Source organism: Rhodofomes roseus (genome assembly GCF_022264815.1).
Source record: "Rhodofomes roseus strain CIRM-BRFM 1785 chromosome Unknown C8Q71scaffold_17, whole genome shotgun sequence".
NCBI lineage: Eukaryota > Fungi > Basidiomycota > Agaricomycetes > Polyporales > Fomitopsidaceae > Rhodofomes > Rhodofomes roseus.
The window spans coordinates 676160-690468 of record NW_025952973.1 but is presented as its reverse complement, the minus strand read 5'-3'; the positions used below and the strand labels follow the sequence as shown (position 1 = coordinate 690468).

Here is a 14309-nt window from a genome sequence, read left to right as displayed (position 1 = left end):
TGGTCTCTGGAGCTTCCATCCGACTCGGAGTTGAGACATGCAAACGATCTATGCAAACTCAATCAGTGAATATGGCCGAGATCGAGGTGTCTTGCAGCATGCGACTCAATGCATACAAGCTCCTGACGCTGAACGTGTGTGATTGTCTTACCTGGTATGCAGTGCTGCGAGCAACGACGGGATATATACGATGTCTGGGAGGAGTTTGAGACACCATGGCGCACATTTGCCTCAATCGGACAACTCCGGTTCCAACACGTCTTCAACCTTGCTAGTTACCAGGGATCTAGGATGTACAATGAGTCGATGGACAATGAGTGACTCCGCACCGCAGCTGTCAATATTCTATGGTTGTTCCATATCTGGTGCAAGTGAGCTAAGTGCCGGACGTAACGGCACCGTGACTCTCCGATACCCCGATGCGAACTGCAACGCAAGACAAAAGTGAACATTACTTCTCAGGTGGTTTGCACGCCGCAACATACCGAGCAGTAGCGTGTGCGATCCCCTTTTACTACCGCGATACAATTAGATCAGTCAAAAATCCCGTTTACCAATAGCGCGGCACGAGAGCACCCCGAGCCTCCGAGGGCGCCGCCGAGTGTACTGCCACACAGTAACAGTAAGTACTAGTGAGCGGGTAGTCAAGGGATTCAATCATACGTCCACCGCGCATTCGAGCTACTGAGCCCAAACCCCTCTACTCGCAGATCGCCATCATTGGTATCAGCGGAACCACGTCCTGTTCGTCAGTCAAATTCGAATGAAGTGGACTTCTGATATCATATGGGCGGGGACAAGTTGATCCGCATGTGGCGGGATTTGGGACGCTTGGCTGAGCACGGACTGGGAGGGAGCTGCCACATGGATTTAATGAATGCTACGGATTCGCGGTTGTGGACGTCACTGACCTTGGTATGGCTAGAATGACAGCCACCGCTCATACGATGTTCTCCGCTTTGGAGACAGCTAAGTACTGTAGTGACGACATGAACACTCGTGCAGCAGCGGTAATGCAGTAAGCGTACTACCCACCCCAGCGGAAGAACACAAAGACGAGGAGTGGCGTTCGCAGACAAATCGGAGGCCTAGTTGTCCCGTTAAACAAGCTAGAAGACGTCCACCGTGCTACGATTCTCCCCACGAGGCAGTCCGTTATGCCTATGCCAATGGCGGCCGAGCGGTCATCACATGCGTGGGTGCGGACCGCCAATTGAGGGGCACGGACAGTGGACGTGGTGCGGGCATTAGGAGGGCATAAAGCATGAGTCATCCCATTACGAGATCCTCGAACGCTAGATGCTGCAATTTTTGAGTGCAGTTCAAGTGCAGTTGGGATGAAGCTGAGATGACTTACTAGCTCTCGGCGCATCGCGCCATTGAGTGGGCAGAATGCATACCTGGGATAATTTGATTTGCATTCGGACACGACAAAGCCATGTACCAATAATGCCCGACACGCTCGGAAGCGCAGAAGAGCCCGACGACATCATGTCCGTCGCGACGACAAATTACTTTGTCCCGGTTGTGCGTAAGACAAATGCGAAATCAGTATGTGGGGTTGATATCTCGGACGACAATCTGACGTCAAGACTGAATGATGGAACGAGGCATCCAGCTGCTCGTCAGAGTTCAGTCAATATACAAGGATTACTGCGGCTCACTGATATGTTACGCTCTGCTGCTGACGTTGTAGTGCCAAGGGCGCTGTCAGTACGCGCGAACCTTTTCGGCCGGACTAGCACGTCGCGCGGGTCGGGCAATGGACAGGCCAGTGTCCGGAACATACGGCCGCAGCGGGAGCCCTAGGCAAGTAGCAGAGCACGGCGTGCGATCTCATCCAGGTCGAAGGCGAATACGGTCAGCTCGATTGGCGGCTGTGAATAGCCAGCTTTAGCTGACACTCGCGTTTCTATATCGGGCCAGGTATTGAATTCGTGGATCAAAGTGGCTGAAGAAGCGGAAGCACGAGAAGCGGGTAGACGAGATCGCGGTCGCTGAGGCTGCCCGTGTCGTTCCGGGGGCAGGCGCCTGGCAGCGGGCGTGGGGATGGGATCTAGAGCGGCGATACAGAAGCATGCACCCCCTCCGCTTCCTCAACGTTTCCGCTACAACGGGGGCCTCGCCCAAGCCTCGCCTGTCCGCTTATGGTTCCATGGGCCACGGCGGCGGGACGTGCGCTCGCGGCGAGGAGACGTCGACATCGAACGACGCGAAGTGCGAAGCGCGACGTCGAGAAGCGGAAGCCAGGATATCGTGCCAGTGCGAGACAGATTGAGGCGGACAGACTCCGATGGGTCGGGAGAATCGCGCTGTTAGAGGCTCGGTCTTGCTTTCGGGTGCGTTTGCCGCAGCTGCTGCCAGCATCGCAGTGTACGTACGCCCCCCTTCAGTGCGTGCGCTATGCACGAGCGATGGGGCCCTTGTCGAAAGCGTTCCGCCCCCTTTGCCTGTCCGCAGGAGGAGAGACAAGCGAGCACACGGTGCGGATGACCTCATGCAAACGACAAGCCTTTCCCAGCTGCGCGCGCCGCGATCACAATGGATGCGTGTATATGCATGCACCCCCAATCGATCGCCGCAGGGTCCCCAGCCGGTGAACATTTGAACCCTGATCCTCGCCCGCACAGCGGAAGGTGGGTCTCGGAGGCAGACACGCTGGCTTCATTAAGCAACAGACTGGCCAGGCACTCGATCGCTTCCTTGCTCCTTCCTGTGCGATGCCACGGCGGGCTCGACCCCTCCGCACAGACCGGTCTCGAGCGCAGCCCGCCCGCCTTCGACCTCGCTGCCCGCATTGGTAAGCAGGCGCCGCGCTGCATCGTGTCGCCGCGTCGTTCGCGCGTCGCCCGCCGCGTGTCGAGTCCCGCGCCAGCGCACGTCCGACGGCGGACCGTGGAAGCCATCGCGTAATGGTGGCGGTCGCCCGCAGCCTGCACGCACCGCCGGCATACCGCGGCAGTGAATGGGCCGGAATCGGGGTACAACTGGCGTGACAACAACCCTCGAAGGCTTGGCTGCATGGGGTGATGCGGGCTCGGGGCTCGGAGGCGCCTGCGTGGATGTTCAGTCGTTCACCACCCCGTCTTCGTTGCATACAGTACAAGCTTACAGTGGTACGACGCCACCAACAGAAATCTGCGCCGGTCGTTCGTTCGACCGCGCTCTTGTTGAGCTATCCCGTGTTGCGGGATGGACATGCCTCATGCGCATAACCCTCTTTGGGCGCAGTTCGCCGGGCGCACGGCATCTTGCAGCTTGCTGGCCGCCGGGACGACCCCGGCATCCGGATATGCTTTACTTTTCGCTGAGAGCTCGATGCGGAGGACGGGGCCTGTAGTGCCATGCTGACTGTCGAGCCGCGGGATGTCGAGCTGAATGACCGGCGAGCTTAGACTAGAGTCTAGAGACGGACCAACCGGAGGCAAGCGGGAGGAGCCCGCTGGGGGGCAGCCAAGCAGATGACAACGTGTGCTTATGCATGCGCGGTCTAGGCGCAGACGCAGGTTGAACGTTTGGACGTTGAGCTCTGGGCGACCTGCCGGGAAATGAAGTGTAGATGAGATCGAGGTGCGGTGCGAAGGTTTGGTATTAGCGATCCTCGCCGTCCACAGGCCTGACGTAGCTGCGATGGGGAGCTGCGTGCTGCGTTGGCTGAAAAGGCAGCTTCATGCCTTCGTGGAGTGGTTTTCCAGCGAAGAGAAATTGCGGCTCCGCCGATATGAAGAGTGGGTCCGTGGGCGGGTGCCTCGTGCCTTGCCAACGCTCGCCCGTTGGTTCTTCGCTCGCTAATTTCATCGTATGTTCTTCGTCCGGAAGGTAATTGCATATCGTCGCCCCGCTTATCGGTTTCCAGCTCCGTGAAGGACTCTCAAGCTGCCTGACAAGAGCAGTTGCCGTGGGCGCCGACTCGGAGGCTGGAGGAGCTCTGATGTACGCTCCGAAGGCCGTCGCGCGCCTAGCTTCCGGTCAGTTCTGACGCGGTGGATGCGACGGTGCTGAGGTCGTCCCACGGGCGCTCACATTCAATTCACCATTTTGGGCGCGTAGCCACGGCCATCTCGTCAGCGGGACGACGCGGGCGGCTGTGGCGGTCGAAGACGGAGTGACATTGACAGAGTCTGCGGAGGCGTGGGCGTGGACGTGAGCCAAGGCGGCAGGTCGATCGATGCGGTGTACGTACATACGTGAGGTTGTCAGTGATTGTGGTGTTCGCGGCGCGAGCAGCTCCGCGTCGCGTCTCACGACAGCCAAAGAATAAGGACACAAGGTCGCTGGCGAAAGTTCCGGGGTTTGCACTGTGATTGGGCTACGTTAATCGGAACATGCGCAAGGCACAGGGGCTGGATGCGCGAGGTTATTTCAATGCACGCCGGAGGAGGTGGCATTAAGCTCTGGTTCGGGCATTCGCAGATGCGCAGCCACGCACTAGAAGCACGGGACAAGCTCTGGTTCGCAGGTGCGTTGCGACAGCAATAGCGCGTCACGGTTGCAGTGGGAGAGTGATGTGTGGTATGTCAGTTCTGCTCGCTTCTGGGCGTGGCGGACCCGGGTCGAAGAGGCAGCCACTGGAGGCGATGGCGATCGAGTATCTGCGTTGCTGGCAGGGCGGTGGCGCAGACTGAATTGAATATGATTGACCGGCACGTCGACCTGTCACGTCGGCCGTCACGTCGGGGGCTGCTTCGGCGGCGACGTGACGGGTTCCCAGAGAAGACGCGACGCTTCCGACGCGTCTCGGTCCTCTTCGGGCTGCCGCGCCTGATCCGGCCCGTCCGGACTCGCACTGTTTCGGCGTCGACGGTGCCTCCGGCGATGGTCCGTCAGAGTGAGACTGCAGAGGTGGCGGCGTGTGCAGCATGGGGGTCCGTCTCGCAATGAGGTGATGCACGGGGGCCTCGACCGCGCGATGGGTGTGCGGCTGCCCATTGGTGAGAGTCGATTGCCGAAGATGGCGCGGGTGGGTATCTGCGCGGGCGCGCGGCGGGGACACGCCCACAGGCAATCAGCACTCTGCGGTGGTCTCGAGGACGATGCCGGCGGGAGGGCCGTGGAGAAGAGGGCGCTGTGAGCACGAGGGTGGTGAGAAGGGATGGTGATGCAGCGGTGGCTGATGAGCCCGGTCAGAAGCACTGGCAGCGTCTGGGAGGGCGCCTAGATTTGGTTCCGAGGGAGGAAGATGGACGCGGCCAGATCGGGCAGGCAGCGGCCGGGCGTGGGGGGCGGAGGCATTTGGCAGATCAACTCCGCCCGAAAGTGGGGGCGGGGGCCAGCGCGCAGCCACCGTGCCGTTCGCGGGGGAGTCGCAGCCACCGGCGGGTCTGGCCAGACGAGGTCGGGCAGAGGGTGATTATATTATTAATACGCCCGCCGTCTTCTCCTCCTCCAGCCCGCCGCCTTAATGCTCTCTGCCCCGCACAGACCATATGCCTTACCCGACCCTGTCTGCTGCCTGATGCCCCGCGACCACCCACCGCGTCTCCAGCCCGCCCTCACCCGCGACCCCTACACCCCCATCGTCCCCCCGCCCCCGTCCCCCACCCAGCACAGGGCCTTCCGCAAGCACGTCTGCCCCTCATGCGAGCGCAGCTTCTCCACCAGCGGCCATCTCGCCCGCCATATCCGCGTGCACACCGGCGAGCGCAACCACAAGTGTCCCTTCCCCGGCTGCGAGACCCGCTGTTCGCGCCAGGACAACCTCCAGCAGCAGTGAGTGCCCGTCTCTCTCGTCTCCTGCCCCCACTCTCCGTCTGCGCCTCCCCGTGATGCCATTCGAAGCAGTCACACGCGTCGAGGCTCGCGACATGACGCGCACATGCTTCTCGGGTCATGATGCTACTGCTACCGCGTTTCTGATCGCCACCCGTATCCACGAACCCGCCGCAGCCGGCGGGGCAGTACATCGCGCCCCGCTGCCCAGCGAAGAACCCGCCTGTGCGCGTCGAGCGCCCGCTCATGTTACGACCATCTCTCAATCTCCTCGCGGCAAGTCCAAAGATCTGCGAGTTATTAATCGCGTTTGATTCCATGCGTGCTGTTGTCGACTTCAAGCCGCCTGCACTGGTTGGCGCGTTTTGATCTCGGCGAAATGGGCTTCCTATCCAGTCGTGAATCCCATCGCTGATCCTTCGCTCCCGCAGCTACCGAATTCATTTGTCGCCAGGCTCAAGACGGGGCTCCGGCTCGGCCACACGCGCCGCCATGACCAAGGCGAAGACCTCTGTCGAGCATCTCGCCCTGGACAAGCACGATTCCTCGCCGCGCACAAGTAAGCACGTCAGTCTCAGTGTAAGTGGCAAAAACGGCGCGCATTTCGCGCCTTCGCCTTCGAGCTCCCCATCGGACCTTCGCGCGCAGACGCTCCCTGGGTTGACCGCGCCAAACTACGCGTCGCCCTACCCCGAGCCGCCCGATACGCCGCCGCCACTCGCGCCTGCGATTGCGCCAGCTGGCTTCCTTCCGCACGGCGCGTCGAGCAGCTGCTCGTCGACACCGTCCATCCCCGAGCTGCAGTACCCCTCTGCGCAGGGCCAGACGCGTCTGCACGTGCAGGTTGACTTTACGAGTGCGCGCTCGGCCCATTCGCATTCGCCTGAGCAAAGCTACGCGGGATCCGTCGCGCACGGGCACGGCAGCGGGAGCGGGTTTCCGTCTCCCACGGAGATGCAGAGCCAGACGGCGGCGTGGGTGTACGGCGGGCATGCTCAGCCGTACCACCAGCAGCAGCAACAGTATCCTCAGCAGCAGCACCAGAAGACGAGGTCGATGTCGCCGACTCAGCGCACGCAGACTGCTCATCCGCACGCGATGGAGGCGCAGTATGGCTACGACTATCCGGAGAACAACTACTCCCTGCAGTACCCGGACACGCCGCCCGCGCAGACGGCGGAGTATGCGCAGCCCATCCAGGCGTCGTCGCGTCACTCTGTCGCGCACATGTCACCGTCGAGGCCGGCGATGTCGATGTTGACGAGTGAAAGCGCGTCTGCGTACCAGGGCGCGGCTCCCAGGTACGATGGTCCTACGAATGCATTGCTGACGCGTTATATGGCGGGTGGCACTGCTCAGGGCACTAGTCCGTCCACCCACCATGGGCACGCCGTCCAGGGACAGCTAGTCGAGTCCTACGCGCCCGCCGCGCCGGCCCCGAGTGCGGTGGTCGAACCTACACGTGGTATGTACGCGGGTTACGGGAGCACGCAGAGTGCCCATCGGTACGACGAGCAGGACGAGAGCGCCGCTGCCTACTACGCCGCGGGGTACGGCTCAGGCGCTGGCACAGGGCGCTCGCCGCCGCCGACACTGCCGCCGATCCAAACCGCACGGATCGTCCGGGACGATCTCGCGGTCGATTCGCGGCACGCTCAGCAACAGCAACCACAACACGCACAGCCTCATTCGGCGGTGGACGCGGCGCCGACGCAGGCGTCGTACCCGTACTCGTATCAAGCCACGCATGCACACCAACAACAGCAGCAACAGCATATGTCTACGGAGCACCCTCACCAACAGCACCATCCGCACACGCAGGCACATGCACACGCGCAGGACAGATCGCCGAACGGCCAGCATACGCTCAGCGTCCCGCTGCACCAGCCGCGCCCGCATTACAGTCCCCAGCAGTACGTTGCGCTCTATGCGCCGACTGCAGGTGCGGCCGCGGGGGCGGGTGGTGGAGCGGCGTCGCAGTCCTATTATCGCCGGGACAGCCACGACCATGTCATCGCACGGTGATAGCGCCGCTGGGTTGCTAACGGACGCGATGCCGTGCGGTCTGCGTGTCAGTGTGTTTGCGTTCCACGTCCGTTGACAGGAGCTTCGACGGCGCCCGTTATTTGCACGACGCAAGTCAGAACGTCGCCGGCGCTCTGGCCGTGCTTGTCTGTCTGCGAGACTGGCGAGGCTTGGCGTTCCTCGCGGGGCGTCCTTCACCTCCCTTCCCATCCTATCCTATCCTATCCCATCCACATCCACACCCATCTCATCTCATCCCAATCCATCTAAGTCGTCACATCTTGGTTATAGCATCGTCGCACCGCATTTGTCTGCTTGTACATCTCAGTTTCACACTACGCTCGCTGGTCGCTGCCTCGCGCGGTGGCCCAGACCCAAACCACCGTGACGGACGGTCCCATCTCTGTCGCTTCTACCATATCCTATCACCCGTCACATATCCATCTCGCTGCTGCTATCTCTCGCGCCTCCTGTTCCTGTTCCTCTTCTGGGTCTCATACTGCCGTCCGTCTTACTTGGTCTCGAAACTGTCCTCCCAGTCGTACCCTACTCTCGTTCGCTCTGCACGGAAGCTATCTTGTTCGCTGTACACTTTTCTCCTACCCCTCACATACACCACGCACACCTCTTTCTAGGGTTTCCTGTCCGACGTCGGATATCTAATTGCTGTAGTATATAGACATAGTCTGGCGGTTCCGGACTCTCCTCCGCCATCTCTCCACCCCCGTACCTTAGCCACGAACATCCTCGCTAGTCACTGACCACCGCTGACGGTCGTCTGCTGTATCGTACACTTCCTTGCTGCTACTCCTGTCGATAGATGCCCACCCCGAACATTGGATACAGTCTGTAGATTTCATTCGGAGCAATATTGATGCTGTCACTACAAGCCTGCCTCCCTGAACGAGGCTGCCCGAATACGCGTACGAGACAACCTGAGGTACGGTGGGGAAAATGAACATTCCGACTTATGTCGGACTAGGCCGTCAAAGGGTTGACAAGGGTGTTCTGACATGACTTCTCCCGCCTCGAGGAGGGGGCATTCAGGGTTGCGTTGCATCTGCGCTTGGCGGGTCTCGCCCGAGCCTGAATTTGAGCGATCAGCCTGCGCGAACCACCCGGGCCAGCCACCGCCACCCGGACCGCAGGCGCGCCGATCGCATGGCGGATGCCGACGCACCCATACGGTCCCGTGACCCGCGCCTTACTGTGCTTGCGTCCTGCGTCCATCCGCCTCGCGTCGTGCCCTCGTCCGCGCAGCCTCTCCCCGCCACAACACACGAGCAGAATAGCGGCGAGAGCACAGAATGCCCAGCGACCTCGACAGGTGAGCGGTCCCCCCGTGTCAGACCACTCGAAAGGCTGTGCGGAGCGTGGAGCGTCCTAAACCCCTCGCTCTCACACCCGCGTCTACCGTGGACGGGGCCACGGCCACGAAGCTCGCTGCCTTGTTGCTCCGTCACGCTCTTCTGCTACTGTGCCTCGCTCTCTGGGTCTGGGCTGCCTGACCTGACACTCGCGCGGTTTGACAGACAAATCGAGCAGTTGTATCGCTGCGAACCGATCTCCGAGGAAGACGTCAAACGGCTATGTATCAAGGCGCGCGAGATTCTCATCGAGGAAGCGAATGTACAGGTCGTCGACTCGCCCGTTACGGTGAGTGGGTTCTGCTCGACGCTTCGCACGGTCCTGTCCACCGGGATGTTTGCTCGCCGCACGTCTGAGGCCTGCATTGATCATGGTGCGTGTCTCGGATCATTGAGCGTCGGTCCACGGTTTCTCGTCGATATGCGGTCTAGCTTCTCCCGAGGTATGTAACGCGTCTGAAAAATGCTGGGTGAGAGTGAGCTGTGCCAGGAGCAGTAAGCGACTAGCCGGAACAATAAACGCCACCATGGAAAGCGGCGGTAGAAAGCGGCGTCAACAACAGGGCACACTCAATTCGACATACCGGACGGCATGCTGTGAATTCACCCGTTGTAGCCGCCGCACTGAGTTATGTATCGGTGCTGTTATTGTTGACGCGTGGACATCTCTGTGGATGGGACTTTCGAGATACATTGGAGTAGTGATTGCTCAACCATGGTGTAGATATGCGGAGACATACATGGCCAATTTTGGGACATGATGGAGCTCTTCAAGGTCGGCGGGTCATGTCCAGAAACCAACTACTTATTTATGGGTGCGTCTCCATTTATGGTCAATCCCGATTGTGCTCTACAGACAAACACTTGTCCGCTCCACGTTGCTCACTCGTCCTACGTACAGGCGACTTTGTCGACCGAGGCTTCTACAGCGTCGAGACCTTCCTTCTCCTGCTCGCGCTCAAAGTGCGCTACCCGGAGCGAATCACCCTCATCCGCGGTAACCACGAGTCGCGGCAAATCACACAGGTATACGGCTTCTACGACGAGTGCCAACGGAAATACGGCTCGTCCAACGTCTGGCGCTGGTGTTGCGAGGTCTTTGACTATCTCGCGCTCGGCGCCATCGTTGACGGCCGAGTGTTCTGCGTGCACGGTGGCCTGAGTCCGAACTTGCAAGGGATTGATCAGGTACGCGCGGCTGCTCGCTCAGGAGACGCGGGGTGCTGACCCAGAGACGCGGGAGCAGATTCGCGCCATTGATAGGAAGCAGGAGGTCCCCCACGACGGGCCAATGTGTGACCTTCTCTGGTCAGATCCAGACGGTACGCCGCATCTTCTCGCCGCACGTTCGCGTCTCGCGTCTCACGGACAAATGCCGTCGCAGACATCACAGGTTGGGGCCTGTCCCCGCGGGGCGCGGGCTTCCTCTTTGGCGCGGATATCACCAAAATCTTCGCGCACAACAACGCGATCGACCTCATTGCGCGCGCGCACCAGCTTGCGATGGAGGGCTACAAGCTCATGTTCGATAAGACGATCGTCACCGTCTGGAGCGCACCAAATTACTGCTACCGGTGCGTTTCGCTCTTTCTGCCTCGCCGCTGCCGCCCGTCTCCGGCCGTACTGGAACGCGCGCCCAGTCACACGCAACGCTTTCCTGTTTGCGTGTATGATTAGATTTGTGCGTGCGTCTGTGGGGTGATCTTCTGGAACGAAACGCGCAGCGTCGTGCTCTGATTGTGGCGTCGCTCGTGTTCAATTTTGTCGTGGTTCTCGTTCTCACCGACTCACTGATTCACTGACCTCTCCGCGCTGATATTCTCAGGTGCGGGAACGTGGCGTCCATCCTGGAGCTGGACGATAATCTCGGACAAGAATACAAGGTCTTCGCGCATGCTCCCTCGGTGCGTTCTTCCTTGCCTGAGCCACCCTCCTTCCCCTTGCACCCTCCCCATTTCACCCAGGCCCAGGCGCGCGGATGTATCCGCGCAACGAAGCGGGAAGAGCGAGAGTTCTCCCTGCGAATCTGACCACCTATCGTCATTCGTTGCCCAGACCGTCTGGCCGTCCACCTAGTGTTAACGGCAAGCTAACGCATCTTCTCCCATTTCTGTAGGACGTCCGCTCGATACCGGCGAAACGGCCGCCTGCAGATTATTTTTTGTAGTGGCTGCAGATCGGCCGTAGACGTACGGCTAAAGGCAGCGAGCGCTCTAGGAGCGCTGCCAGTCTGACCACCCCGCCTTCCCTTCTCTTCGTTGTCTTCCCTGCGAAATGCTAGGATACCTACTGATAGTCCCTTGCCACCTTGCGTCCGCATTGAGAGCAGGAGTGTTGATGGAGGCTCACCGCTGCATTGTTGTATTCTGACCATACTTCGACTCACGGAAATGTGTAGCGCTATCATTGACCTGAAGGTACTGCAAACGCTGGCAGTCGATGCGCGTGGATACGATAACTTTAGGTGCTGCATGTGCATTGCGACTGCTATCGCTCGTCTACTACATGTTGGTACTGACTGATACAGCGGAGAAGGTGAGTAACGAAACAAGATTCAAAAAGACAGTGTGGTATAATGCGTATGAACCACTGCGAACACATTAATACTGATCGTGATTGTTGGCACAGATTGCGGCTACAAGTATGCATGCGTATGCGTGTGCGTGTCGTCGTCAATGTTTGTCTACTACAGTCGGGCGATGAGAGCGACGGGAACAGAGCCAGACGTATGGGCACGAGCTGCTCTACGCCTTCGTCTTCTGAGTGGTCTTGCTGAACAGTTTAGCCTTCTCCAGCGCGGCATAACCTGTCAATGCCGTGTAAGCACCGTATACCCAACGAACGTTGCCCAGCGCGGGAGCGGGCGAGTCTGGATCTGGAGCGGTACGTACTGGCTTTCACGAGAAGGTTCTTGTAATCGACGATGGTGAGGCCTTCCTTGGTGAGGTTCTTGATTTTGCGATCTTTCACCTCCCAGAGTTCTTCGGCGACTTGCGAGATAAGACCTGTCGGTAGAGGAGAAGGTTAAGTGTAATAAGTGATCATATTCAATTTGCGGCCGTCACGCTGAGACTTACGGAAGTCGTGCGAGACAATCACAACACCTCCCTCGTAGTCCTTGATCGCTAGCGCCAGAGCGTCGATCGAGGCCATGTCCAAGTGGTTCGTCGGCTCATCAAGCAGCAGGATGTGCGGGTGCTCCATCGCGAGCTGCGCGAATACGACACGATTCCGGAGACCGTCCGATAACTGCTTGATCGGCGACGTCTGGTGTGGGCCCGACAGACCAAATCGACCAAGCTGAGCACGCCAAGCCTATACAGAATCATCAAACCAAGTTAAAAGCTAGTTCTAAACAGGTCTGGAGAGAGAAAGTCGCACCTGGACGTCCTTATCCGGGTACTTCTCGGCGTAAAGCGACTGGAAATGCTCGATCGGCGGCTTGTTGTACGGCAGCTGGTCCGCAGAGTGCTGTGAGTACTTTGCAAGCTTGAGGTTCACATGCCGCGACACCGTGCCCGATGACGGCTGGAGCGAGCCGGTGATGAGGTTGAGGAGCGTCGACTTCCCCGTACCGTTCTGTCCCACGATCGCAACGCGGGACTCCATGCTAGAACAATCGTTCAGCAACAACGTTCGTGCCCCGCGGGATCAGCAGACGAGACGAAGACGCACTCGATACCGAAGGAGAGATTCTGGTAGAGATAATCTTCCTTCTTGCCGGAATACGAGAAGGCGACGTCGTTGAATGCGAGGATGGGAGGGGGCAGCTTCGAGACGTCCTCGAAGTGGAAGCGGAGCGGTCTCGGTACCTCTATTTTCTCGATAAGCCCAGCCGCCTCCATCTTGTCGATGATTTTCTGCTTTGACTTGGCTTGCTTAACCAAGTTAGCGTACGTTCCCGCAGATGCAATGAACCTAGGAGCAACCGAAAGATCGGTCAACGAATAAGGAGCGAAGACGCAGACGACTCACTTCTTGATGTGTGCGATTTCCTCTTGTTGTTTGCTGTACGCCTTCATCTGGTTAACCTCGTTCTCCTGCTTCGTCCGCACGTAAGTCGAGTAGTTACCACCATAGTACGTGAGCTGCTTCTTGGTGGTAAGGTCCATGATGTTCGTGCAGACGGTGTCCATGAAGTCCTGCGAGTGGGACGTGATCACCAGAATGTGGTTGTACATCGACAGGTACGCCTCGAGCCACACGACTGCTTCGAGATCGAGGTGGTTCGTCGGCTCGTCCAGGAGCAAAAGGTGCGGCTTCAGGAACAGTGCGCGCGCAAGAGCAACACGCATCCGCCATCCACCAGACATGTCCTTTGTGGGACGCGCCATCATCAGCTGGGTGAACCCGAGACCGTGCAGAATGCTGGACGCCTTCGCCTCGAACGTGCTCGGGTCCAACTCCTCGAGCTCCTCGTACGACTGCTCGAGCGCGACGTCGTCGACGTCGTCTGCGACGGAGAGGTCCTCAATCCGCTGCTCAATTTTGGCGACCTTTTCTCTTGCGGACGCGATGATATAGTCAACGGCGTTGATATCAGAGGGCTCAGCCTCGCCGCTGACGAGATAGATATCGATGTGATCCGGGATTTCGATGTCTCGCTCGGCGATGGATTGCAGGAAAGTCGACTGTGTGGCGATTGGTCAGGAGCTCGGTCTATGCTACCGAAGATTGCCTCGCTCACCTTTCCAGAGCCGTTCTCTCCCAGCAGACCGTACCGTTGCCCGTAGTTCAGCGAGACTTCCGCGCCCTCAATCAACAACCGCCCATGGAACGAGAGCGTGTACGAGTCAATCTTGATGTCCCGGCCCTTGGGATCGGACACCAACACGCCCGCGGCACTCCTGCAAGTTAAAAAGTCGCCCGAGCACCGTACCGTAAGCGATCCTCCGCCATCCGTTCAATCCGCAGCGAACACGCACCTGTCCGTGGCGAGCTGCAGCTTTGCCATGCTCGTGAGGTCCTCATGGCTGCCCGCGGCGGACAGGCTCGTGAGCGGGGTGTTCACGGAGCTGCCTGCCTTGCTCCCGAACACGGAGCCATTGGGTGTGTCGGTCGAGCCCGTGGTCGTAGTTGCATCGGACTTGCCCTTGACGGACTGCTTTGCGGCCTTTTCTGCGAGACGCTTTTGTTTTGCTGCTGAGGGGGGCATGGTGGTCGTAGAGGAAGGGAGGGTGGAGGACGCTGCTCGCCCGCCGCACTGGA

General features: G+C 59.4%; 5 protein-coding genes across 5 annotated transcripts; 3 read left to right on the top strand and 2 right to left on the bottom strand.

Moving 5' to 3' along the window:
• Nucleotides 1-2407: 2407 nt before the first annotated feature.
• Nucleotides 2408-3402, bottom strand: C8Q71DRAFT_179604 (uncharacterized protein). Its single transcript, XM_047916797.1, has 2 exons — nucleotides 3113-3402; nucleotides 2408-3054 (listed from the first exon to the last, which is right to left on the bottom strand). Exons 1-2 carry the CDS (start codon nucleotides 3211-3213, stop codon nucleotides 2496-2498), a joined length of 660 nt encoding a protein of 219 aa, XP_047776598.1. The 5' UTR covers nucleotides 3214-3402; the 3' UTR covers nucleotides 2408-2495.
• A 1549-nt stretch (nucleotides 3403-4951) lies between these two features.
• On the top strand, nucleotides 4952-5713 carry C8Q71DRAFT_798167 (uncharacterized protein; the record flags this gene model as incomplete). The annotated part of the gene is made up of 2 exons (XM_047925800.1): nucleotides 4952-4960; nucleotides 5564-5713. The coding sequence occupies 2 exons, from the start codon at nucleotides 4952-4954 to the stop codon at nucleotides 5711-5713; spliced, it is 159 nt and encodes a 52-aa protein (XP_047776597.1).
• Nucleotides 5714-5987: 274 nt separating this feature from the next.
• On the top strand, nucleotides 5988-8138 carry C8Q71DRAFT_179598 (uncharacterized protein). Its single transcript, XM_047916796.1, has 2 exons — nucleotides 5988-7730; nucleotides 7786-8138. The coding sequence occupies exons 1-2, from the start codon at nucleotides 6202-6204 to the stop codon at nucleotides 7808-7810; spliced, it is 1554 nt and encodes a 517-aa protein (XP_047776596.1). The 5' UTR covers nucleotides 5988-6201; the 3' UTR covers nucleotides 7811-8138.
• An 803-nt stretch (nucleotides 8139-8941) lies between these two features.
• C8Q71DRAFT_772952 (serine/threonine protein phosphatase) lies at nucleotides 8942-11613 on the top strand. The gene is made up of 8 exons (XM_047924440.1): nucleotides 8942-9061; nucleotides 9267-9390; nucleotides 9826-9916; nucleotides 10003-10289; nucleotides 10348-10423; nucleotides 10486-10675; nucleotides 10927-11005; nucleotides 11218-11613. Exons 1-8 carry the CDS (start codon nucleotides 9042-9044, stop codon nucleotides 11266-11268), a joined length of 918 nt encoding a protein of 305 aa, XP_047776595.1. The 5' UTR covers nucleotides 8942-9041; the 3' UTR covers nucleotides 11269-11613.
• On the bottom strand, nucleotides 11552-14299 carry C8Q71DRAFT_772948 (P-loop containing nucleoside triphosphate hydrolase protein). The gene is made up of 8 exons (XM_047924439.1): nucleotides 14027-14299; nucleotides 13789-13948; nucleotides 13077-13732; nucleotides 12777-13019; nucleotides 12483-12711; nucleotides 12179-12416; nucleotides 11993-12106; nucleotides 11552-11907 (listed from the first exon to the last, which is right to left on the bottom strand). The coding sequence occupies exons 1-8, from the start codon at nucleotides 14254-14256 to the stop codon at nucleotides 11846-11848; spliced, it is 1932 nt and encodes a 643-aa protein (XP_047776594.1). The 5' UTR covers nucleotides 14257-14299; the 3' UTR covers nucleotides 11552-11845.
• Between the last annotated feature and the right edge of the window lie 10 nt (nucleotides 14300-14309).